This window comes from Prionailurus viverrinus, chromosome B3, assembly GCF_022837055.1.
Source record: "Prionailurus viverrinus isolate Anna chromosome B3, UM_Priviv_1.0, whole genome shotgun sequence".
NCBI lineage: Eukaryota > Metazoa > Chordata > Mammalia > Carnivora > Felidae > Prionailurus > Prionailurus viverrinus.
In genome coordinates this window covers 23,518,580-23,544,680 of record NC_062566.1, presented here as the reverse complement: position 1 = coordinate 23,544,680, position 26,101 = coordinate 23,518,580, and the positions used below count along the sequence as shown (strand labels likewise).

At 39.0% G+C, this 26,101-nt stretch overlaps 1 protein-coding gene and 1 pseudogene across 1 annotated transcript in view; one reads left to right on the top strand and one right to left on the bottom strand.

Annotated features, from left to right (window-relative positions):
- NIPA1 (NIPA magnesium transporter 1) overlaps window positions 1–26,101 on the bottom strand; it is a 93,949-nt gene that overhangs the window by 7,487 nt on the left and 60,361 nt on the right. Inside the window, exon 4 of the mRNA XM_047862847.1 lies at window positions 1,091–1,251. Within this exon, the coding sequence (XP_047718803.1) occupies window positions 1,091–1,251 (161 nt within the window). The remainder of the gene's footprint in view (window positions 1–1,090; window positions 1,252–26,101) is intronic.
- Window positions 20,514–21,113, top strand: LOC125167433 (teratocarcinoma-derived growth factor 1-like; annotated as a pseudogene).

Genomic DNA, 26,101 nt, shown 5'->3' with positions numbered 1-26,101 from the left:
TTCTGAAAATTACATAAAGTAAATTCTTCAGGATATTCATATCCATTTTTCTGATTTTTTTCATGTTTTTGTACTTTCATTTCTCACAGTTTTGGAAATATTTTGGCTTTTACAGGAGGAAGTAAATATAACAATGCTAAATGTTTAGGGATAAAAAATTACAGGAAAATACAGTCTTGGTTAATTTCATTATGAATCCCTTTTGAAATTTTACAGATATTTCCACTGCAATGTCATTCACTGCCAATTAAAAGCTATAAAAGAGTGGTGAGGTATTTGTGGCTTAGAGATGTCTGTATTTGGGATATTGGTGTGGATGCAGTTTTGTGCTGGCACAAATTGGTAAGCAATATAAGATGGTCTGCTGGGAGTAATTTAGAAGAATCTATACTTTAGGCCAGTACAATTATGTAGACTGTTGTTTTTTATAGCATTTGTCATGTCAAAAACATGTAGAAAAACTATACAGAGATCTCTATGGGAAATCCAAAGATAAATCAAATTGGGTCTCAGCTCTCAGTTTCACGTTACAGGGAAGTGAGAGGCTTGGGCACAACAGTGGTCCTGAGGGGAACATGGTCCACAGCAGATCCCAGGAGGACTGACACAAAAGAGAAGAGATAGTAGGAATGCAGGAAAGGAGGTAGGGTGGGAGTACTGGGAGGTGGCAAGAGGTGACAGGAGGAGGCGTGTGGGGGGTGGTCATAGGAGGCAGGGGAATGGGAAGGCCATGGTAAGTGGGAGGTGGGTGCTCATGGGATTGAGGCCTGAGGGGATGAGGCCGCGTTGAGGGGGCCAGGTGATAAAGGCACCCATGTGCAAGATCCCAGAGGTCCGGAAGAAAGCAGAAGCGGTACTGAACTCCAGGGAGCAGGAATGCAAGGTCCAGAACCACCAGACCTCCTCCCACTCCTGGGGCAGCAGGAGAGCAGGGGATGCTATAAAGTGTAGGGCACAGCAATGGCCACTCATATGCAAAGTCAAACACAGGGTCTGTGAAAACAGACCATAGATAGGCCAACCCAAGCCCAGGCCTGGATCACACTGGAGACAGGCAAGCTCTCTGGCACCTTTGCTAGAAAGGAGTTACCTGGGTTAGTCAGCTTCTCTTCCAGCTCAGCCTGAGTGGTCACACTCTCAGATTTCGGGGAGTGGATAATCAGTACAACAGAACCTGCACAGCTTAGCAGACATCCCAACTTGCCCAAGATGTTGAGCTTTTCCTTCAGAAGATAAGAAGCTAAAATGGACCTTTGTTTAAAAAAAGAGAGAGAGAGAAATCGTTAAAATTTAATACTATCTGACCTGTTTCTACTAACTGTAGTTATTTTAGAAAAGCCATATTTTCTTGATAGCCATATTCATTTTTAACTTAGTTTTTAAGAGTAGAAAAGATTAGGAATTTATTGAAATTATTAAATACAAAGGATTTTCATACCAATACCATGCAGTCAATACATAGTTAATGACTCTTAACTCATACTGCTATACATTATTTCAGTAGATATGAAATAGATCAGAATAGAAAAATAAGTCATCATTCATAAAATGAGGTTTTATGGTTAAATATATTCTTTCCTTATTTCTTTATTTTTGTTTATTTATTTATTTTGAGAGAGAGAGAAAGAGTACGTGTAAAGGGGCAGAGAGAAAGGGAGAGAGAATCCTCGCTGACAGTGCAGAGCCTGATGTGGGACTCAATCACACAAACTGCAAGATCATGACCTGAACCGAAACCAAGAGTCGGATGCCTAACTGACTGAGCCACCCAGGTGCCCTGTTTCCTTATTTTTAAAAGCAAACAATCAAAGAAACTATGTTAAGTGGGAAAGTAGGATATGAAAACTGTTAAAATAATTATAAGTCATTCACGATCAAAACACGTCAGTTAAAATAAATTAAGAAAATGCACAAACAGAAAAAAACCAAAATACTAATAGTAATTACATTATGGTAGGAGTATGGGTGATTGGTTATTTTTCTCGTCTATAATACCTCAAATATTTAAAATGTGGTCACATTATTTTTTAATGCAAAGAAAATCATCTTAAAACATCTATAATTTTTTTAAGAAGTTTTTGTTTTGGGGCGCCTGGGTGGCGCAGTCGGTTAAGTGTCCGACTTCAGCTCAGGTCACGATCTCGCGGTCCGTGAGTTCGAGCCCCGTGTTGGGCTCTGGGCTGATGGCTCAGAGCCTGGAGCCTGCTTCCGATTCTGTGTCTCCCCCTCTCTCTGCCCCTCCCCCGTTCATGCTCTGTCTCAAAAATAAATAAACGTTAAAAAAAAAATTAAAAAAAAAAGTTTTTGTTTTGTTTTGTTTTTTAATTAAATAGGCTCCACGTCCAACATGGGGTTTGAACTCATGACCCAGAGATCAAGAGTCACATGCTCTACCTACTGATTGATCCAGCCAGGCACCCCAAAATCTCTATAATCTTAAGGTTGGTAATATGTTTCCTTTTTTTTTTTTTTTTTAATTTACATCCAAGTTAGTTAGCATATAGTACAATAATGATTTCAGGAGTAGAATCCAGTGATTCATCCCCTACATATAACACCCAGTGCTCATCCCAATAAGTGTCTTCCTTAATGCCCCTTGCCCATTTATCCCATCCCTATATTTCTCCATATTTAAGTCTCTTATGTTTTGTCTCCCTCCCTGTTTTTATACTATTTTTGCTTCCCTTCCCTTATGTTAATCTGTTTTGTATCTTAAATTCCACAGGAGTGAAGTCCTATGATATTTGCCTTTCTCTGACTGACTAATTTCGCTTAGCAGAATACCCTCTAGTTTCATCCACATTGCTGCAAATGGCAGGATTTCACTCTTTTTGGTTGCTGAGTAATACTCCATTGTGTATATATATACACACACACAACAAATCTTCTTTATTCACCGGTTGATGGACATTTGAACTCTTTCCATACTTTGGCTATTGTTGATAGTGCTGCTATAAACTTTGGGATGCATGTGCCCCTTTGAAACCACGTACCTGTATCCCTTGGATAAATACCTAGTAGTGCAATTGCTCGGTCGTAGGATAGTTCTATTTTTAATTTTGTGAGGAACCTCCATACTGTTTTCCAGAGTGGCTGCACCAGTTTGCATTCCGACCAGCAATGCAAAACATTCCTCTTTCTCTGCATCCTCGCCAGCATTTGTTGTTGCCTGAGTTGTTAATTTTAGCCATTCTGACAGGTTGGAAGTGGTATCTCATTGTAGATTGGATTTGTATTTCTCTGATGTTGACCATTTTTTCCATGTCTGTTAGCCATCTGGCTATAGATGGCTATCTTTATTTTTTTTATTTATTTATTTTTCAATATATGAAATTTATTGTCAAGTTGGTTTCCATACAACACCCAGTGCTCATCCCAAAAGGTGCCCTCCTCAATACCCATCACCCACCCTCCCCTCCCTCCCACCCCCCATCAACCCTCAGTTTGTTCTCAGTTTTTAAGAGTCTCTTATGCTTTGGCTCTCTCCCACTCTAACCTCTTTTTTTTTTTTTTTTCTTTTTCCTTCCCCTCCTCCATGGGTTTCTGTTAAGTTTCTCAGGATCCACATAAGAGTGAAAACATATCGTATCTGTCTTTCTCTGCCTGACTTATTTCACTTAGCATAACACTCTCCAGTTCCATCCACGTTGCTACAAAAGGCCATATTTCATTCTTTCTCATTGCCATGTAGTACTCCATTGTGTATATAAACCACAATTTCTTTATCCATTCATCAGTTGATGGACATTTAGGCTCTTTCCACAATTTGGCTATTGTTGAGAGTGCTGCTATAAACATTGGGGTACAAGTGCCCCATGCATCAGTACTCCTGTATCCCTTGGGTAAATTCCTAGCAGTGCTATTGCTGGGTCATAGGGTAGGTCTATTTTTAATTTTCTGAGGAACCTCCACACTGCTTTCCAGAGCGGTTGCACCACTTTGCATTCCCACCAACAGTGCAAGAGGGTTCCTGTTTCTCCACATCCTCTCCAGCATCTACAGTCTCCTGATTTGTTCATTTTGGCCACTCTGACTGGCGTGAGGTGATATCTGAGTGTGGTTTTGATTTGTATTTCCCTGATAAGGAGCGACGTTGACCATCTTTTCATGTGCCCGTTGGCCATCCGGATGTCTTCTTTAGAGAAGTGTCTATTCATGTTTTCTGCCCATTTCTTCACTGGGTTATTTGTTTTTCGGGTGTGGAGTTTGGTGAGCTCTTTATAGATTTTGGATACTAGCCCTTTGTCCGATATGTCATTTGCAAATATCTTTTCCCATCCCGTTGGTTGCCTTTTAGTTTTGTTGGTTGTTTCCTTTGCTGTGCAGAAGCTTTTTATCTTCATAAGGTCCCAGTAATTCATTTTTGCTTTTATTCCCTTGCCTTTGGGGATGTGTCGAGTAAGAGATTGCTACGGCTGAGGTCAGAGAGGTCTTTTCCTGCTTTCTCCTCTAGGGTTTTGATGGTTTCCTGTCTCACATTCAGGTCCTTTATCCATTTTGAGTTTATTTTTGTGAATGGTGTGAGAAAGTGGTCTAGTTTCAACCTTCTGCATGTTGCTGTCCAGTTCTCCCAGCACCATTTGTTAAAGAGGCTGTCTTTTTTCCATTGGATGTTCTTTCCTGCTTTGTCAAAGATGAGTTGGCCATACGTTTGTGGGTCTAGTTCTGGGGTTTCTATTCTATTCCATTGGTCTATGTGTCTGTTTTTGTGCCAATACCATGGTGTCTTGATGATGACAGCTTTGTAGTAGAGGCTACAGTCTGGGATTGTGATGCCTCCTGCTTTGGTCTTCTTCTTCAGAATTACTTTGACTATTCGGGGCCTTTTGTGGTTCCATATGAATTTTAGGATTGCTTGTTCTAGTTTCGAGAAGAACGCTGGTGCAATTTTGATTGGGATTGCATTGAATGTGTAGATAGCTTTGGGTAGTATTGACATTTTGACAATATTTATTTTTCCAATCCATGAGCAGGGAATGTCTTTCCATTCTTTATATCTTCTTCAATTACCTTCATAAGCTTTCTATGGTTTTCAGCATACAGATCTTTTACATCTTTGGTTAGATTTATTCCTAGGTATTTTACGCTTCTTGGTGCAATTGTGAATGGGATCAGTTTCTTTATTTGTCTTTCTGTTGCTTCACTGTTAGTGTATAAGAATGCAACTGATTTCTGCACATTGATTTTGTATCCTGCGACTTTTCTGAATTCATGTATCAGTTCTAGCAGACTTTTGGTGGAGTCTATCGGATTTTCCATGTATAATATCATGTCATCTGCAAAAAGCCAAAGCTTGACTTCATCTTTGCCAATTTTGATGCCTTTGATTTCCTTTTGTTGTCTGATTGCTGATGCTAGAACTTCCAACACTATATAAACAACAGCGGTGAGAGTGGGCATCCCTGTCGTGTTCCTGATCTCAGGGAAAAAGCTCTCAGTTTTTCCCCATTAAGGATGATGTTAGCTGTGGGCTTTTCATAAATGGTTTTTGTGATGTTTAAGTATGTTCCTTCTATCCTGACTTTCTCAAGCGTTTTTATTAAGAAAGGGTGCTGGATTTTGTCAAAGGCCTTTTCTGCATCGATTGACAGAATCATATGATACTTATCTTTTCTTTTATTAATGTGATGTATCACGTTGGTTGATTTGCGAATGTTGAACCAGCCCTGCATCCCAGGAATGAATCCCACTTGATCATGGTGAATAATTCTTTTTATATGCTGTTGAATTCGATTTGCTAGTATCTTATTGAGAATTTTTGCATCCATATTCATCAGGGATATTGGCCTGTAGTTCTCTTTTTTTACTGGGTCTCTGTCTGGTTTAGGAATCAAAGTAATACTGGCTTCATTGAATGAGTCTGGAAGTTTTCCTTCCCTTTCTATTTCTTGGAATAGCTTGAGAAGGATAGGTATTATCTCTGCTTTAAACGTCTGGTAGAACTCCCCTGGGAAGCCATCTGGTCCTGGACTCTTATTTGTTGGGAGATTTTTGATAACCAATTCAATTTCTTCACTGGTTATGGGTCTGTTCAAGCTTTCTATTTCCTCCTGATTGAGTTTTGGAAGAGTGTGGGTGTTTAGGAATTTGTCCATTTCTTCCAGGTTGTCCAATTTGTTGGCATATAATTTTTCATAGTATTCCCTGATAATTGTTTGTATCTCTGAGGGATTGGTTGTAATAATCCCATTTTCATTCATGATTTTCTCTATTTGGATCATCTCCCTTTTCTTTTTGAGAAGCCTGGCTAGAGGTTTGTCAATTTTGTTTATTTTTTCAAAAAACCAGCTCTTGGTTTCGTTGATCTGCTCTACAGTTTTTTTTTAGATTCTATATTGTTTATTTCTGCTCTGATCTTTATTATTTCTCTTCTTCTGCTGGGTTTAGGCTGCCTTTGCTGTTCTGCTTCTATTTCCTTTAGGTGTGCTCTTAGAATTTGTATTTGGGATTTTTCTTGTTTCTTGAGATAGGCCTGGATTGCAATGTATTTTCCTGTCAGGACTGCCTTTGCTGCGTCCCAAAGCGTTTGGATTGTTGTATTTTCATTTTCGTTTGTTTCCATATATTTTTTAATTTCTTCTCTAATTGCCTGGTTGACCCACTCATTCTTTAGTAAGGTGTTCTTTAACCTCCATGCTTTTGGAGGTTTTCCAGACTTTTTCCTGTGGTTGATTTCAAGCTTCATAGCATTGTGGTCTGAAAGTATGCATGGTATAATTTCATTTCTTGTGAACTTATGAAGGGCTGTTTTGTGACCCAGTATATGATCTATCTTGGAGAATGTTCCATGTGCACTCAAGAAGAAAGTATATTCTGTTGCTTTGGGATGCACGGTTCTAAATGTATCTGTCAAGTCCATCTGATCCAATGTATCATTCAGGGCCCTTGTTTCTTTATTGACCGTGTGTCTAGATGATCTATCCATTTCTGTTAGTGGAGTGTTAAAGTCCCCTGCAATTACCACATTCTTATCAATAAGGTTGCTTATGTTTATGAGTAATTGTTTTATATATTTGGGGGCTCCGGTATTCGGTGCATAGACATTTATAATTGTTAGCTCTTCCTGATGGATAGACCCTGTAATTATTATATAATGCCCTTCTTCATCTCTTGTTACAGCCTTGAATTTAAAGTCTAGTTTGTCTGATATAAGTATGGCTACTCCAGCTTTCTTTTGGCTTCCATTAGCATGCTAAATAATTCTCCATCCCCTCACTCTCAATCTAACGGTGTCCTCAGATCTAAAATGAGTCTCTTGTAGACAGCAAATAGATGGGTCTTGTTTTTTTATCCATTCTGATACCCTATGTCTTTTGGTTGGTGCATTTAATCCATTTACATTCAGTGTTATTATAGAAAGATACGGGTTTAGAGTCATTGTGATGTCTGTATGTTTTATGCTTGTACTGATGTCTCTGGTACTTTGTCTCACAGGATCCCCCTTAGGATCTCTTGTAGGGCTGGTTTAGTGGTGACAAATTCCTTCAGTTTTTGTTTGTTTGGGAAGACCTTTATCTGTCCTTCTATTCTGAATGACAGACTTGCTGGATAAAGGATTCCTGGCTGCAAATTTTTTGTTTAGCACACTGAAGATATCGTGCCAATTCTTTTTGGCCTGCCAAGTTTTAAAAGAGAGATCAGTCACGAGTCTTATAGGTCTCCCTTTATATGTGAGGGCTTGTTTATCCCTTGCTGCTTTCAGAATTTTCTCTTTAACCTTGTATTGTGCCAGTTTCACTATGATATGTCGTGCAGAAGATCGATTCAAGTCACGTCTGAAGGGAGTTCTCTGTGCCTCTTGGATTTCAATGCCTTTTTCCTTCCCCAGTTCAGGGAAGTTCTCAGGTATTATTTCTTCAAGTACCCCTTCAGCACCTTTCCCTCTCTTCCTCCTCTGGGATACCGATTATGTGTATATTATTTCTTTTTAGTGTATCACTTAGTTTTCTAATTTTCCCCTTATACTCCTCGATTTTTTTGTCTCTCTTTCTCTCAGCTTCCTGTTTTTCCATAACTTTATCTTCCAGTTCACCTATTCTCTCCTCTGCCTCTTCAATCCGAGCCGTCGTGGTTTCCATTTTGTTTTGCATTTCGTTTAAAGCGTTATTCAGCTCCTCGTGACTGTTCCTTAGTCCCTTGATCTCTGTAAAAAGAGATTCTCTGCTGTCCTCTATACTGTTTTCAAGCCCAGCGATTAATTTTATGACTATTATTCTAAATTCACTTTCTGTTATATTATTTAAATCCTTTTTGATCATTTCATTAGCTGTTGTTATTTCCTGGAGATTCTTCTGAGGGGAATTCTTCCGCTTGGTCATTTTGGATAGTCCTTGGAGTGGTGAGGACCTGCAGGGCGCTTCCCCTGTGCTGTGGTGTATAACTGGAGTTGGTGGGCGGGGCCGCAGTCAGACCTGATGTCTGCCCCCAGCCCACCACTGGGGCCACAGTCAGACTGGTGTGTGCCTTCTCTTCCCCTCTCCTAGGGGTGGGATTCACTGTGGGGTGTCGTGGCCCATCTAGGCTACTTGCACACTGCCAGGCTTGTGGTGCTGGGGATCTGGCATATTAGCTGGGGTGGGTAGGCAAGGTGCACGGGGGCAGGAGGGGCAGGCTTAGCTCGCTTCTCCTTAGGTGATCCACTTCGGGAGGGGCCCTGTGGCAGTGGGAGGGAGTCAGATCCACTGCCAGAGGTTTGGCTCCACAGAAGCACAGAGTTGGGTGTTTGCGCGGAGCGAGCAAGTTCCCTGGCAGGAACTTGTTCCCTTTGGGATTTTGGCTGGGGGATGGGCGAGGGAGATGGCGCTGGCGAGCGCCTTTCTTCCCCACCAAACTGCGCTCTGTCGTCTGGGGGCTCAGAAGCTCTCCCTCCCTTTGTCCTCCAGCCTTCCCGCTTTCCGAGCAGAGCTGTTAACTTATGACCTCCCAGACGCTAAGTTGCGCTTGCTGTCGGAACACAGTCCCTCCGGCCCCTCCGCTTTTGTCAGCCAGACTCGGGGCTCTGCTTGGCCGGCAGGCCGCCACTCCGCCCCGGCTCCCTCCTGCCAGTCCGTGGAGCGCGCACCGCCTCGCCGCCCTTCCTACCCTCTTCCGTGGTCCTCTCGTCTGCGCTTGGCTCCGGAGACTCGGAGACTCCGTTCTGCTAAGCCTCTGGCGGTTTTCTGGGTTATTTAGGCAGGTGTAGATGGAATCTAAGTGACCAGCAGGACGCGCGGTGAGCCCAGCGTCCTCCTACGCCGCCATCTTCTAGAATTATTTCTAGATGGCTATCTTTAGAAAAGTGTCTATTCACAGGGGCACCTGGGTGGTTCAGTCAGTGGAGTGTTGGACTTCGGCTCAGGTCATGATCTTGAGGTTCGTGAGTTGGAGCCCCGCATCGGGCTCTGCACTAACAGCTTGGGGCCTGGAGCCTGCTTCAGATTCTGTGTCTCCCTCTCTCTCTGCCCCTCCCCCACTCACACCCTGTCTCTCTCAAATATAAATAAATATTTTTTTAAAAGTGTCTATTCATGTCTTTTGCCCTTTTTTTCACTGGATTATGGTTTTTGGGTGTTGAGTTTGATCAGTTTTTTTAATAGATTTTGGATACTAGCCCTTTATTTGATATGTCATTTGCAAATATCTTCTCCCATTCAGTCGGTTGCCTTTTAGTTTTGCTGATTGTTTCCTTCGCTGTGCAGAAGCTTTATATCTTGATTAGGTACCAAAAGTAGTTCATTTTTGCTTTTGTTTCCCTTGCCTCTGGAGACGTATTGAGTAAGAAGTTGCTGTGGCCAAGATCAAAGAGGTTTTTGCCTGCTTTCTCCTCAAGGATTTTGATGGCTTCCTGTCTTAAGCTTAGGTCTTTCATCCATTTTGATTTTATTTTTGTGTATGGTGTAAGAAAGTAGTCCAGATTCATTCTTCTGCATGTTGCTGTCCAGTTTTCCCAACACCATTTGCTGAAGAGACTGTCTTTTTTTCCATTGGATACTCTTTCCTGCTTTGTCAAAGATTAGTTGGCCACACGTTTGTGGGTCCATTTCTGGGATCTCTATTCTGTTCCATTGATCTGAGTGTCTGTTCTTGTGCCAGTACGATACTGTCTTGATGATTACAGCTTTGTAGTACATCTTGAAGTCTGGAATTGTGATACCTCCAGCTTTGGTTTTCTTTTTCAAGATTGCTTTGGCTATTCGAGGCCTTTTCTGGTTCCATACAAAGTTTAGGATCATTTGTTCTAGCTCTGGGAAGAATGCTGGTATTACTTTGATACGAATTCACTGAATATGTAGATTGCCTTGGGTAGTATTGACATTTTAAGAATATTTGTTCTTCCAACCCATGAGCAGTGGAATATTTTTCCATTTTCTTGTGTCTTCTTCAATTTCTTTCATAAGCTTTCTATAGTTTTCAGTGTATAGGTTTTTCACCTCTTTGATTAGGTTTATTCCTAGGTATTTTATGGGTTTTGTTGGATAATATATTTCTTATTTCTCTGTATAACATCAGTATACACTTTGAATTGGAAAACCAAGACTTTTAGTTATCATGGGACTAGTAATTGTCACTTTGTTGTTGTCTATGCCAAATGCACTCAGAGAACATGAATATCCATGAGGAAGGCACACCAGACCCAGATATACTGGATTATTTCCTTTTTAATCCTTGTTTACAGATAAAAAAGCTGAGCCTCAGAAAGGATTATTACTGAACCCAAGGCCATAGAAAGCTAACAAGAGGTGAAATCATGGTGATGACATACACATAAAGCCAAAGCTCCAACTTTTTCCATATACCACTTTGTGTCTTTACCCCTACACAGCCTGGTCCTCAAGGAAACCTTGGCAATGTACTTGGGGAAATAAATAACATCACTAAAAGAACGAACAAATGATGTTAGAATACACAACTGGGTGTTAAATTGAGGGGCTCCTCATAGCTGCACACAGAAGTGGAAACCAGAGGACTGGGAAGCTCTCAGTGCAAGAGATGAGCCTGGGATGATAAGCAGGCTATGCCACAGTGGAAGGTGGCTCCCATGCATGAAAGCAGAGAGGCAGCTATGAGCCTGAACCACAAGGCCAACTCATCTCTTAGTCCACTGTAAAATACCAGAGTACAAATTAAATAGTACTGCAAAATAGTTTATTACTCAGTTTCCAAGATGAGGGGTCATAGCAACCACTATACAATACACTATGCGGAGCCACAAAGGGAACCACCAGGGTTGGTCATGAGATGGGGGAAAGGAAGAACCTATCGTGGTTTCTGTGAGAAGGAATGGGGAGGAAGAGTAAGCCCAGGTTTAGAATTGGCTAATGTGATTAATTTCAAGACTCTGGGGCATAGGCGCTCTCCCTAGTTGTCTCATACCTGGCCCTGGGGAGATTAGGCTCTGGATTAGTTGGTTTACATTTGAAAAGAATGCCTCCCCCACCTAAGGGGTGATAAATGGGGGAGAAGGCCAAGGCAAGGTGACTTGGGCTTATTATTGGATTGTCCAGAACTAGGTGTGTTTAGCACATGCATGTAGGGCAGATGTTAAAACATCAAGTTTAGAGAAGTTAGAAACATAGTATAGTACTGTGTCATTTAAGGACACACGAAGAAAGGATTTGGGCAACTACTTACCTCTGAGTCTATTCCTCATTAAGAATTAGTCCTTGCCCTCCCCTCTGTGGCTAGGAATGAACAACCCCATGGTGGCTGCGATGGAGGCGGAGTATCTACCTAACAGGCCTCCCCAGCACGAAATCACCAACTATTCAATTCAAAACCTTTCTCTTATTGCTTTCCCTGGGCTGCAATCATTAGAGCCTATTGGCTTCTGAGCTGAGATTAGATGAAAGGCAATCACGAATCAACAAATTGTCCCATAGGCCCAACCCAGACTACTATCTGCTTTTGTAATTAATGTCTTACTGTACCACAGTCATGTCCACGTGTTTTGTCTGGTCCATGGCTACCTTCCACTACAACACTAGAGTTGAGCAGTTGCAACAGAGCCCATACGGCCCACAAAGCATAAGATATTTGCCATCTAGCCCTTGAGAGAAAACGTCTGCCACCCTCTAAGTTAAATGGTTAAATGGTCAGTGAAACTGATGGCATAGCTACCTGGAGAGCTGGTCTGAGATGTAGCTACAAGTTACATGTTGGCATCAGGGCCACAACACAGAGAAGCAGTGTCTGCACTGGTGAGGGTGGGGGTGGGAAGGTGAAGTGGGGAACAGTGTGATAAAGAAAAGGCAAGAGAAAGAGGAAGAAAGAAACTTAATGCCAAGAGTCAATAAATTATCTCTAAACATATAGCAATAGGAAACAAACAAAATGTGCTATTCACAATAGCTAAAACATGGAAGCAACCAAGTGTCCACTGATGGATGAAAGGATAGGCAAAATGTTGTCTATATTGGGGCACCTGGGTGGCTCAGTCGGGGAAGTGTCTGACTTCAGCTCAGGTCATAATCTCATGGTTTGTGAGTTTGAGCCCCGCATTGGGCTCTGTGCTGACAGCTCAGAGCCTGGAGCCTGCTTCAGATTCTGTGTCTCCCTCTCTCTCTGCCCCTCCCCCACTCACACTCTGTCTGTCTGTCTCTCTCACAAGTAAATAAACATTAAAAATTTTTAAAATAAAAAATAAAAAAAATAAAAATGGGCAAGATGGTAAATTTTATGTCTATTCTGCCACAATAAAAAAAAATTTCTTTAAGTGTTCAGAGAGCAGGAGAGTGCTCATGTTCCCATGAGGGTGGCCATTCAGAGAAAATTTAGGTTATGAGAAGGAAACATATACCATGGGAAGAATCACTTACACACACATAAAAATGCTGTGGAATTAGGAGTATGAGTTTAGGAAAACTCAGGGATTTACTAGATTGACTAGATATTTTATTACTTATTATATTTACTATAATCTACCTATCTATATTATTAAAATAAAATCAAATGAGCTTTTTAAGAGAGCAACTTATGACAAGTTTATTTGGCAAAGTAGATAAAAGTCAGACTTTTTTTTCACTTGAGAGTGCATGTAAATATATTATTAGTGATATAGACAACAACCTTTTCAGAGTATGTTCTCTTTTTACTTACCTACTGAAAAAAATTTTAAGTTTGAGAGAGACAGAGATAGCACAAGTGGGAGACGAGCAGAAAGAGAGGGAGACAGAGAATCTCAAGCAGGCTACATGCTGCCAGCACAGGGCCTGATGCGGGGCTTGAACCATGAAACTGCAAGATCATGACTTGAGCCGAAATCCAGTCAGACGCTTAACCTACTAAGCCACCCAGGAGCCCCTACTTACTTATTTACTTGGGGCAAGAAATGAATCTATGTATCTATATGATTCAAATAGTATTTTCTAAAACAAATGTCGGAAGAAATTGATGCTGCATTTCTAAGACAGTGGTAGCTACAAACATTTTTCAAATGACAGCATTAATAAACACTTAGTGGATATGTTATTAGGAGGTTGCTAAAAAAAATGAACATTAACTTTTTCAAATGATTTGTCTTTCCTCTTCTAACAGTATCTTGTGTCATACTGAAATGAGTACCAAATTATTTGCCCCAATTTTATTATAAACAATGTTACAACATAAAAGGCAATTTAAAAATTTAAAAATGACAAAATCTCTCCATGCTGTCAAACACTACTTTCTAACATTCTCCTCAGTTCTATCCATATCCACATATTTTTCCTTGAACTCACAATGGGCTCCATCATGCTGTTTGTTCCCCCTAATCCACTGCTTCTCTAGGAAATTTACTTGTGAAAATACTTAGGACAGTTTATGGAACATGAAGCACAATAAATGTGGTTCTCTTTCATTTATAAAACCATTTACGTATGTTATAAAACTGAAATTGTCTTTGAATATTCAATATCATTTGACATTTATATTGGTACATATACATATATCAAATATTTCCCCCTAATCATTTTCTAAGATTCTGTTCCTCAAAACTGGACTCTTGCTTAAAGATCAAAAACACTTGGATGACTCTGGATATCCACTGCCATTATGCCTTCTGAAAGTCTATATTAGTTTAAATTGGATAGACAGTTTGTCTATTTTCTTTCTTTTTCACAGTTTTACTGAGATACAATTAACATAATACAAAATCCACCCATTTAAAGTGTATATGTAAAGTATATGGAATAGAATTACACATCGATCACCAAAATCAATTTTAGAACAAACTTTCGTATGCCAAAAGCAACTCTTTAGGACTCCTTAGCCATAACTCACCATGCTCCCTCATGCATACATCCCTAAGCAACCACAAATCTACTTTTTGTTTATATATATTTCCCAATTCAGGACATTTCATATACATGAAATCACATAATGTATAAATGGCTTATTTCACCTAGAATAAAGCTTTCAAGGTTTATCTATGTTATAATGTATATAAGCAATTCATGTATTTTATAATAATATCCCATTGTGTGAACACACCATCTATTATATATCCTTTAAATTTTTTTGAATGTTTACTTATTTTTGAGAGAGAGCACACGTGAGCAGGGGAGGGGCAGACAGGGAGATACAAAATCCGAAGCAGGGTGTAGACTCCAACCTGTCAGCACAGAGCCTGATGTGGGGCTCAAGCTCACAGACAGCGAGATCATGACCTGAGGTGAAGTTGGATGCTTAACCAACTGAGCCACCCAGGCACCCCTATTATATATCCTTTGTCACTTGATGGACATTTGAGTTGGTTCCACTCTTTGTCTGTAATGAATAATTCTACTATGGACATTTGCATACAAATATTTCTATAGACATATATTTTCATTTCTCTTGGGAATTTACTTAGCTGTGGATTTGCTAGATCATATGGTAACTCTATGTTTAACTGTTTGAGGAATTGCCAGGCAATTTTCCTAAGTAGCTGCAACAGTTTGCATTCCCACCAGCATTGTAAAAGGTTTCCATTTACTACAAGTTCTAGCCAACACTTGTTAATATCCTTCTTTATGAATACAGCCATCCTAGCAGAGGTAATATCTCATTATGGTTGATCTGCATTTCCCTGTTGGCTAATGATGTGTATTACTTAATAGGTTTATGAGCCATTTCTAGATCTTTGGAGAAAGGTACACTCAGATCTTCTGCCCATTTTTAATTTGAGTTATTTGTCTTTTTATCAATGACTTGCTTTGTAGTCTAAATACGAGTTCCCTATTAGATATATAACTTCAAAACTTTTCTAATATTCTGTCAGTTGACTTTTCACTTTCTTTCTTTTCCAGCTTTATTTATATACAATTGACAACAGTATGTAAGTTTACAACATACAATGTGTTGATTCAATACACTTATACATTGCAAAATGATTGCCACCAGTGTTAGCTAATACCTCCATCATGTCACATAATTTCCACTTTTTTTATCTGTATGTGTGAGAGCATCTAAGAACTCTTCTCTTAGTAACATTCAAGTATATAATACAGTATTAACTATAATGACCATGCTGTACACTGAATCCCAGAATTTTTCATTTTCTAACTAGAAGTTAGTATACTTTGACCAACACATCCCATTTCCCCCACATCCCACCTCTCATACCCACCAGTCTATTTTTTCTTTTTTTTTTTAAGTTAAAATCCAGTTAGTTAACATACAGTGTAATATTAGTTTCATGTGTACAGTGTACTGATTCCACACTTCCATACAACACCACTTGCTCATCACAACAAGTGCACTCCTTAATCCCCATCACCTATTTAATACATCCCCCTACCTACCTCCCCTCTGGTAACCATGTTTGTTCTCTGCAGTTAAAAGCCTCTCTATCTCTTTCCCCCCTGTTGCTCATTTGTTTTCTTTTTTTTAATGTTTATTTATTTTTGAGAGAGACAGAGACAGAATGTGAGTGGGTTAGGGGCAGAGAGAGAGGGAGACACAGAATCCAAAGCAGGCTCCAGGCTCTGAGCTGTCAGCACAGAGCCCTACGCAGGGCTCAAACTCACGAGCTATGAGATCATGACCTGGGCCGAAGTTGGATGCTCACCCGACTGAGCCACCCAGGTGCCCCTCATTTGTTTTGTTTCTTAAGTTCCATATATGAGTGAAAGTCATATGGTATTTGACTTTCTCTGATTTACTTATTTTGCTTGGCATAATAAGATGTGGCTGCTCCATCCACATCTTGCAAATGGCAAGATTTCATTCTTTTTATGGCTAAGTGGTACATATACCATTGTATACATATATACCACATCTTCTTCATCCATTGATCAGTCAATAGACACATGGGCTGTTTCCATAATTTGGCTATTGTAGATAATCTTGTTATAAACATTGGGGTGCATGCATCCCTTTGTATCCTTTGGGTAAATACCTAGTAGAGCAATTGCTGGATTATAGGCTAGTTCTATTTTCAACTTTCTGAGGAACCTCCATACTATTTTCCATAGTGGTTGCACCAGTTTGCATCCCCACCAATAGTGCACAAGTGTTCCTTTTTCTTCACAACTTCGCCATGTGTTATTTCTTGTGTTGTTAATTTTAGCCATTCTGACAGGTGTGAGGTCTCATTGTAGTTTTGATTTGTATTTCCCTGATGATGAATGATGTTGAGCATCTTTTTCACTAGTTGGCTGGCCAGCTGTATATCTTCTTTAAAAAATGTCTATTCATGTCATCTGCCTATTTCTTAACTGGGTTATTTGTTTTTTGAGTGTTGAGTTTTATAAGTTGTTTATATATTTTGGATTCTAACCCTTTATCAGATATATTTCTTAACTGGGTTATTTGTTTTTTGAGTGTTGAGTTTTATAAGTTGTTTATATATTTTGGATTCTAACCCTTTATCAGATATATAATTTGTAGATATCTTCTTTGATCCCATAGGTTGCCTTTTAGATTTGTGGATTGTTTCCTTCACTGTGCAGAAGCATTTTATTTTAATGAAGTCCCAATAGTTTATTTTTGGTTTTGTTTCCCTTGCCTCAGGAGACATATCTAGGAAGAAACTGCTACAGTTGATGGCAAACAGGTTACTGCCTGTGTTTTCTTCTAGTATTTTTATGGTTTCATGTTTCACATTTAGGTCTTTATTCAGAATTCCATTTTGAATTTATTTGTGTATGGAATAAGAAAGTGGTCGAGTTTCATTCTTTTGCATCATGATGTCCAGTTTTCCCAACACTATTTCATTAAGAGACTGTCTTTTCCCCACTGGCTATTCTTTCCTGTTTTGCCAAAGATTTCCTGCTTTCTCAAAGACTAATTGACAACAATTAGTTGACTAGTTATGGGTCCTGGGTTCTCTATTCTGGGTATTCTATTCTGTTCTATTGATCTATGTGTCTGTTTTTGTGCCAGTAACATACTATTTTGGTTACTACAAGCTTTGTATTGTAATGTGAAGTCTGGAATTGTGATGTCTCCAGCTTTGCTTTTTCTTTTTCAAGATTTCTTTGGCTATTCAGGATCTCTTGTGGTTCCATACAAATTTCAGGATTGTCTGTTCTAGATCTGTGAAAAATGCTGGTGGTATTTTGATGGGGATTGCACTGAATGTGTAGATTGCTTTAAGTAGTATAGACATTTCAACACTATTCTTCTAGTGCATGAGCATGGAATGTTTTCCATTTCTTTGTGTCACCTTCAATTTCATTCATCAGTGTTTCACAGTTTTCAGAGAACATGTCTTTCACCTCTTTGGTTAGATTTATTTGTAGGTATCTTATGGTTTTTGGTACAATTGTAAACGGGAATGATTCCTTAATTGCTTTTTCTGCTCTTTCATTATAATTGCACAGAAACACATGAGATTTCTGTATGTTGATTTTTTATTCTGCAACCTTACTGAATTTGTGTATTGGTTGTAGCAACTTTTTGATGGTGCTTCAAGTTTTCTATATACAGTACCATGTCATCTTCAAATAGTGCAAGTTTGACTTCTTCCTTGCTGATTTGGATGCCTTTTATTTGTTTTTGTTGACTGATGGCTGTGGCTCGGACTTCCAGTACTATATTAAATAAAGTGGTGAGAGCGGACATACCTGTCTTGTTCCACGCAATAAAGGAAACCTCTCAGTTTTTCTCCATTGAAAATGATATTAACTGTTGGTTTTTCATAGATGGCCCTTATTATGCTGAGGTACATTCCCTTTATACCTACTTTATTGAAGGTTTTTCTCATAAATGGATGTTGTACTTTGTCAAATGCTTTTTCTGCATCTATTGAGAGGATCATATGGTTCTTATTCTTTCTTTTATTAGTGAGGTGTGTCACATTGATTGATCTGCAAATATTGAACCAAACGTGCAGCCTAGTCATAAATCCCACTTAATCGTGTTCAGTGATTCTTTTAATGTATGGTTGGATTTGGTTTGCTAGTATTTTATGCAGAAATTTTACAAACCTGTTCATTAGGAATACTAGCCTATAGTTATCTTTTTTAGTGGAATCTTTATCTGGTTTTGGTATCAGGGTAATGTTGGACTCATAGAATGAGTGTGGAAGTTTTCCTTCCATTTCTATGTTTTGAAATAGTTTGAGAAGAATAGGTATTAACTCTTTAAATGTTTGGTAGAATTCTCCTGTGAAGCCATCAGGCCCTGGAGTTCTGTTTGTTGGGAGTTTTCTGGTTACTGATTCAATTTCTTTGCTGATTAGTAGTCTATTCAAGTTTTCTATTTCTTCCTGTTTCAGTTTTGGTAGTTTATGTGTTTCCAGGAATTTAACCATTTCTTTTAGTTTATCCAATTTGTTGGAATATTAATTTTTTTCAATTTTTAAATTCCAGTTAGTTAACATAGAGTGCAATACTGATTTCAGTAGTAACACTGTGATTCATCACTTACAACACCCAGTACTCATCACAAGTGCCATTTTTAATACCCATCTCCCACCCAAATCCCTACATCAACACTCAGTTTGTTTTCTATTTTTAAGAAATAAAAATAAAACATCGTTTGTTCCCTCTCTATTTTTGCCCCTCCCATATGCTCATCTATTGTATTTCTTCAATTACACAAGTGAAATCATATATTTGTCTTTCTTTGGCTGACTTATTTCCCCTAGCAAAATACACTCTAGCTCCATCCACATCATTGCACATGTAAAGATTTCATTCTTTTTAATGGCTAAGTAATACAAAATTGTATGTGTGAGCATGTATGTTTGTGTGTGTGTGTGTGTGTGTGTGTGTATATATATATATATACATATATATATGTATATATGCATATATATACATAAACACCACTTCTTCTTTATCCATTCATCAGTCAAAGGACATTTGGGCTCTCTCCATAGTTTGGCTATGGTTGATAATGCTGTTATAAATATTGGGGTGCACGTACCCCTTCAAATCTGTATTTTTGTATACTCTGGGTATGTACCTAACAGTGCAATTGTGGGATCATAGAGTAGTTCTTATTTACCTTTCTGAGGAACCTCCATACAGTTCTCCAGAGTGGCTTCACCAGTTTGCATTCCAACCAACAGTGCAAAAGTATTCTCCTTTTTTCATATCCTAGCCAACACCTGTTGTTTCTTGTGTTGTTAATTTTAGTGATTCTTTCAGGTATGAGGTGGTATCTCATTGTTGTTTTGATTTGTATTTCCCAGGTGATGAGTGATGTGGAGCATCTTTTCATGTGTCTGTTAGCCATCTGGATGTCTACTTTGGAAAAGTGTCTATTCATGTCTTTTGCCCATTTCTTAACTGAGTTGTTTCGTTTTGGGGTGTTGAGTTTGCTAAGTTTTTTATAGATTTTGTATACTAACCCTTTATCAGATCTGTCATTTGCAAATATCTTCTCCCATTCGGTAGGCTGCCTTCTAGTTTTGTTGATTGTTTCCTTCACTATGTAGAAGCTTGTTATCTTAATGAAGTCCCAATAATTTATTTTTGCTTTTGTTTCCCTGGCCTCTGGTAATGTGTCTAGTAAGAAGTTGCTCTGGCCAAGGTCAAAGAGGATGCTGCCTGTGTTCTCCTCTAGGATTTTGATGGCTTCTTGTCTCACATTTAGGTCTTTCATCCATTTTGAATTTATATTTGTGTATGGTGTAAGAAAGTGGTCCAGGTTCATTCTTCTGCATATTGCTGTCCAGTTTTCCCAACACCATTTGTTGAAGAGACTGTCTTTTTTCCATTGGATATTCCTTCCTGCTTTGTTGAACAGTTGACCATGTAGTTGTGGGTCCATTTTGGGTTTTCTATTCTTTTCTTCTGATCGATGTGTCTGTTTTTGTGCCAGTACCATGCTGTCTTGATGACTACAGCTTTGTAATACAGCTTGAAGTCTGGAATTGTGATGCCTCCAGCTTTGGTTTTTTCAGGATTGCTTTGCCTATTTGGGGTCTTCTGTGGTTCCATACAAATTTTAGGATTGTGTGCTCCAGCTCTGTGAAAAGTGCTAGTAGTATTTTGATGGGGATCGTGTAGATTGTTTAGAGTAGTATAGACATTTTTTTTCAATATATGAAATTTATTGTCAAATTGGTTTCCATACAACACCCAGTGCTCATCCCAAAAGGTGCCCTCCTCAAGAGTAGTATAGACATTTTAAGAATGTTTGCTCTTCGGATTTTGATCATGGCCATTTCCAAAGTGTTTGAACTGGAATTCATTACCACCGGGTTGCACCACCCATGTGAACTTGCACATCCCTCTCAGGGAGACCTGGCCTCAGGAGATGACAGCATTCAGTCCTGGGAGGAGCCTGCAATTAGTCATCACTTGCAGTTGGTGCCGTCCCTAGGAATCCAGAACTGTAAAGAGCTAAATGAAACCTGCTGTCTGAATGGGTGAACCTGCATGCTGGGGTCCTTCTGTGCCTGCCCCCCTCCTTCTATGGCTGGAACTGTGAGCATGATTCACACTAAGAGAACTGTGAGTCTGGTGCCCCACGGCACCTGGCTGCCCAAGAGATGGTCCATGTATAAATGCTGGCACTGCCAGGTTTCACTTCTTTCCTCCAACATTTCTACCGAGGTGTGATGGCCATGTGATGGATGAGCACTTCCTGGTTTCCAGGACTCCAGAATTAACACTGTGTTTAGGCACCATTTTTTGCTAGCTGGTATCTGCCTTGCTATACAAGATACTGTTAATGGACACTTGCATATGCAATATTTGCTATGCAAATTCTGTAACCTGTAAAGACTGTTACTCTAATGTCCTAACTGGAAGGTGATCATTTGCTTTGAAATAGTGGACAGATTTTCATCATGGTTCCAAACATTTTCTTCTTTTCTTTTTTTAAGTATGTGATAATTTATTTATTGTTTTTTTAATTTTAATTTTAATTTTAATTTACATCCAAATTAGTTAGCATATAGTGGAACAATGATTTCAGGAGTAGATTCCTTAATGCCCCTTACCCATTTAGCCCACCCCCCTCCCACAACCCCTCCAGTAACCCTCAGTTTGTTCTCCTTATTTATGAGTCTCTTCTGTTTTGTCCCCCTCCCTGTTTTTATATTATTTTTGTTTCCCTTCCCTTATGTTCATCTGTTTTGTCTCTTAAAGTCCTCATATGAATCAAGTCATGATTTTTGTCTTTCTCTAATTTCACTTAGCATAATACCCTCCAGTTCCATCCACATAGTTGCAAATGGCAAGATTTCATTCTTTTTGATTACTAATACTCCATTGTATATATATACCACATCTTCTTTATCCATTCATCCATCAATGGACATTTGGGCTCTTTCCATACTTTCACTATTGTTGGTAGTGCTGCTATAAACATGGAGGTGCATGTGTCCCTTCGAAACAGCACACCTGTATCCCTTGGATAAATGCCTAGTAGTGCAATTGCTGGGTCATAGGGTAGTTCTATTTTTAATTTTTTGAGGAACCTCTTTTCTGTTTTTCAGAGTGGCTACACCAGCTTGCACTCCCACCAACAATGCATAAGATCCTCTTTCTCTGCATCCTTGCCAACATCTGTTGTTGCCTGAGTTGTTAATGTTAGCCATTCTGACAGGTATAAGGTGGTATCTCATTGTGGTTTTGATTTGTATTTCCCTGATGAGGAGTGATGTTGAACATTTTTTCATGTGTCGGTTGGCCATCTGGATGTCTTCTTTGGAGGAGTGTCTATTCATGTCTTTTGCCCATTTCTTCACTGGATTATTTGTTTTTTGGGTATTGAGCTTGATAAGTTCTTTATAGATTTTGGCTACTAACCCTTTATCTGATATGTCATTTGCAAATATCTTCTCCCATTCTTTCAGTTGCCTTTTAGTTTTGCTGACTGTTTCCTTTGCTGTGTGGTCCCTAACATTTTCTTAAAGTCCCAACTACTTTCCTCTGCCCTCTCCTCTCCAAAAATCTTGTTTAAAAAAAGCCAGCCATATTTACATTGTGGCCAAGTTCCAAGTCTTTCTTATTATTTCCCTTTAAACAATTGAATTCTATCTTCATATTATTAAAGACTACTCCTAATGTGGAACTGAGGCTAAAGCTTGGAGTAGAGTTGATCAAAATCAATAAAGACCTCATCTTTAGGGGCGTCTGGGTGGCTCAGTCGACTGAGCATGCAACTTCAGCTCAGGTCATCATCTCATAGTTCATGGGTTTGAGACCTCCATCAGGCTCTTTGTTGTATAGCTCAGAGCCCGGAGCCTGCTTCAGATTCTGTGTCTCCCTTTCTCTCTGTCCCTTCCTTGCTCATGCTCTGTCTCTCTCTCTCTCTCTCTCAAAAATAAACATTTTTTTAATTAAAAAAAAAGAATGTAAAAAAGACCTCATTTTTAAAAGGAAAGGAAGCCTCCGTAAATGCTAGAGAAGACAAGGGCAGCCCTTTTTTCTCAATGCATTGTAAAGAGATTGAAGTCTCCTTGGAAAAAAATTCTACCTAAATTTCCCCAACATGGGGCACCTGGGTAGTTCAGTCAGCTAGGCGTCCAACTTCGGCTCAGGTCATGATCTCAGGGCTTGTGAGTTCGAACCCCATGTCAGGTTCTGTGCTGACAGCTCAGAGCCTGGAGCCTGCTTCAGATTCTGTGTCACCCTTTCTCTCTGCCCCTCCCCCACCCACGTTCTCTCTCTCTCTCTCTCTCTCAAAAATAAACATTTAAAAATAATAAACTGCTTTCTCCATACAAGTATTTTAACTGTTGTAAAAAAGAAAATGTTCACAATATATGCATTTAGTTGTAAACCAGGTGATAAAACTATGTACCGTAAAACTCATTTTTAAAATACATTGTGTGTATGAGCATGCTCAGTAAAAATGGGAAATCTATGGACCAAAAAAAAAAAAAAGTTTGCTCTTTCAATCCATGAACATGGAATGTTTTTCCATTTATTTGTGTCCTCCTTAACTTATTTCATAAGTTTTCTACAGTTTTCAGAGTACAGATCTTTTACCTCTTTTGTTAGGTTTATTCCTAGGTATCTAATTGTTTTTGGTGTAATTGCAGATAGGATCGATTCCTTGATTTCTCTTTCTCCTGCCTTGTAATTAGTATACAGAAATGCAACCAATTTCTGTATGTTGACTTTATATATCATGAGACTTAGCTAAATTCATGCATTAGTGTTTGCAATTTTTTGGTAGAGTCTTTTGGGTTTTTTACATAGAATATCATGTCACCTGCAAATAGTGAAACTTTGACTTCTTCCTTGCTGATTTGGATTCATTTATTTTTATTGTCTGATTGCTGAGGGTAAGACTTCCAGTACTATGTTAAATAGTAATGGTGAGAGTAGACATCCTTGTCTTGTTCCTGACCATAGGGGACAGGATCTCAGTTCTTCCCCATTGAGAATATTAGCTATGGGTCTTTCACACATGGCCTTTATAATATTGAGATATGTTCTATATATCTCTATTTGTTGAGGGTTTTTATCAAGAATGGATGCTGTGACATGGTGCCTGGGTGGCAAAGTTGACCATCTAACTGTTGGTTCAACTCAGATCATGGTCTCATGGTTGGTTTGTGGGATTAGGCCCCACATCAGATACTTCATGGACAGCCCCAAGCCTGCTTGAGATTCTCTCCCTCCCTCTTTCTCTGCCTCTCCCCACTCACACACACACTCTCTCTCAAATAAATACACATAAAAAAAAGAATGGATGTTGTATTTTGTGAAATGCTTTCTTCTGCATCTACTGACTTGATCATATGGTTTTTATTCTTCGCTTTATTAATGTGGTAAATCAATCATGTTGATTGATTTGAGAATATTGAACCAGCTCTGCAGCCCTGGAATAAATCCCACTTGATCATGATGAATAATTCTTTTAATGTACTAGTGGATTCAGTTTGCTAGTATCTTGTTGAGAATTTTTACATCCATGTTCTTCAGTGGGGTCTTTCTGGTTTTGAAATCAAGGTGATGATTATAGACTCATTATAGAATGAGTCTCAAAGTTTTCCTTCCATTTCTATCTTTTGGAACATTTTGAGAAGAACAGGTAGTAACTCTCCGTTAAGTGTCTGGTAGAATTCCCCTGGGAAGCCATCAAGTCCTGGGTTTTTGTTTCTTGGCAGATTAAAAAAAAAATTTTTTTTTAATGTTTATTCATTTTTGAGAGAGAGACAGAACATGAGCAGGGAAGGGCAGATAGAGAGGGAGACACAGAATCTGAAGCAGGCCCCAGGCTCTGAGTTGACAGCAGAGAGCCTTACGTGGGGCTCAAACTCATGAACCATAAGATCATGACCTGAGCCAAAGTCAGAAGCTTAACCAACTGAGTCACCAAGGCACCCCTCTTGGGAGATTTCTGATTAGTGTTTCAATTTCTTTGCTGGTTATGGGTGTTCCAATTTTCTATTTTTTCTTGTTTCAGTTTTGGGAGTTTGTATGTTTCTAGCAATTTATCCATTTATTCCAGGTTGTTGGCATATAATTTTTCATAATATTCTAATTGTTTGCAGTTCTGAGGTATTGGTTGTGATCTCTCCTTTTTTATTTGTGATTTTAATTTCTTGGGGTCCTATCTCTTTTCTTTTTGATAAGTCTGGCTAGAGGTTTGTCAATTTTATTAATTCATTTGAAGACCCAGATCTTACTTTCATTGATCTGTTCTGGTTTTATTTCTTGTTTCTACAGTGTTTATTTCTACTCTAGTCTTTATTATTACCCTTCTTCTGCTGCCTTTAGCCTTATTTTCTGTTCCTTTTCTAGCTCCTTTAAGTGTAAGGTTAAGTTGTGTATTTGAGACCTTTCTTTCTTCTTGAGGTAGGACTGTATTGCAATATACTTCCCTCTTATGACCACCTTTGCTGCAATCCCAAAAGTTTTTGACTGTCATGATTTCATTTGCTTCCATGTAATTTTTTATTAGATCTTTAATTTCCTGGTTAACCCATTCATTCATTAGTAGGATTTTCTTTAACTTCCATGTATTTGTGGTCTTTCTGAATTTTTTCTTGTGGGTGACTCCAAATTTCATAGCGTTGTGGTCTGCATATATGCACAGTATGATCTCAGTCCTTTTGTACTTGTGGGGGGTTGATTTTATCTTTTTTAAAAAGTAGGCTTCATGCTCAATGCAGGGCTTGAACCCACAACACTGAGATCAAGACCTGAGCTGAGATCAAGATTGGATGCTTAACTGAATAAACCACCCAGGATCCCCATGTGGAGGGTTGATTTATGAACCAGTATGTGATCTATTCTGGATATTGTTCCATGTGTACTCAGAGAATGTGTATTCTGCTGCTTAAGGATGGACTGTTCTGAATATATTTGTTGAGTCCATCTGGTCCAATGGATCATTGAAAGCCATTGTTTCCTTGCTGATTTTCTGCTTAGATGATCTGTCCATTGCTGTAAGTGGGATGTTAAAGTCCCTTACTATTATTGTGTCATCACCAGTGAATTTTTTGTTATTAATTGATTTATATATTTGGGTTCTTTCAAGTTGGGGGAATAAATATTTACAATTGTTAGGTGTTCTTGAAGGACAGACCCCCTTAATTATGATATAATGCCCTTCCTAGTCTCAAGTTGAGTCTTTGGTTTAAAATCTAGTTAAAATTGGGTATAAGTATGGCTACTCTGGCTTTCTTTTGCCATACATAAGCATGATAGATGGTGCTCCATCCCCTCCCTTTCAATCTGCAGGTGTTTTTAGGTCTAAAATGAGTCTTCTAGGTTTCTGTGAAGATGGTGGCATAGGAGGACGCTGG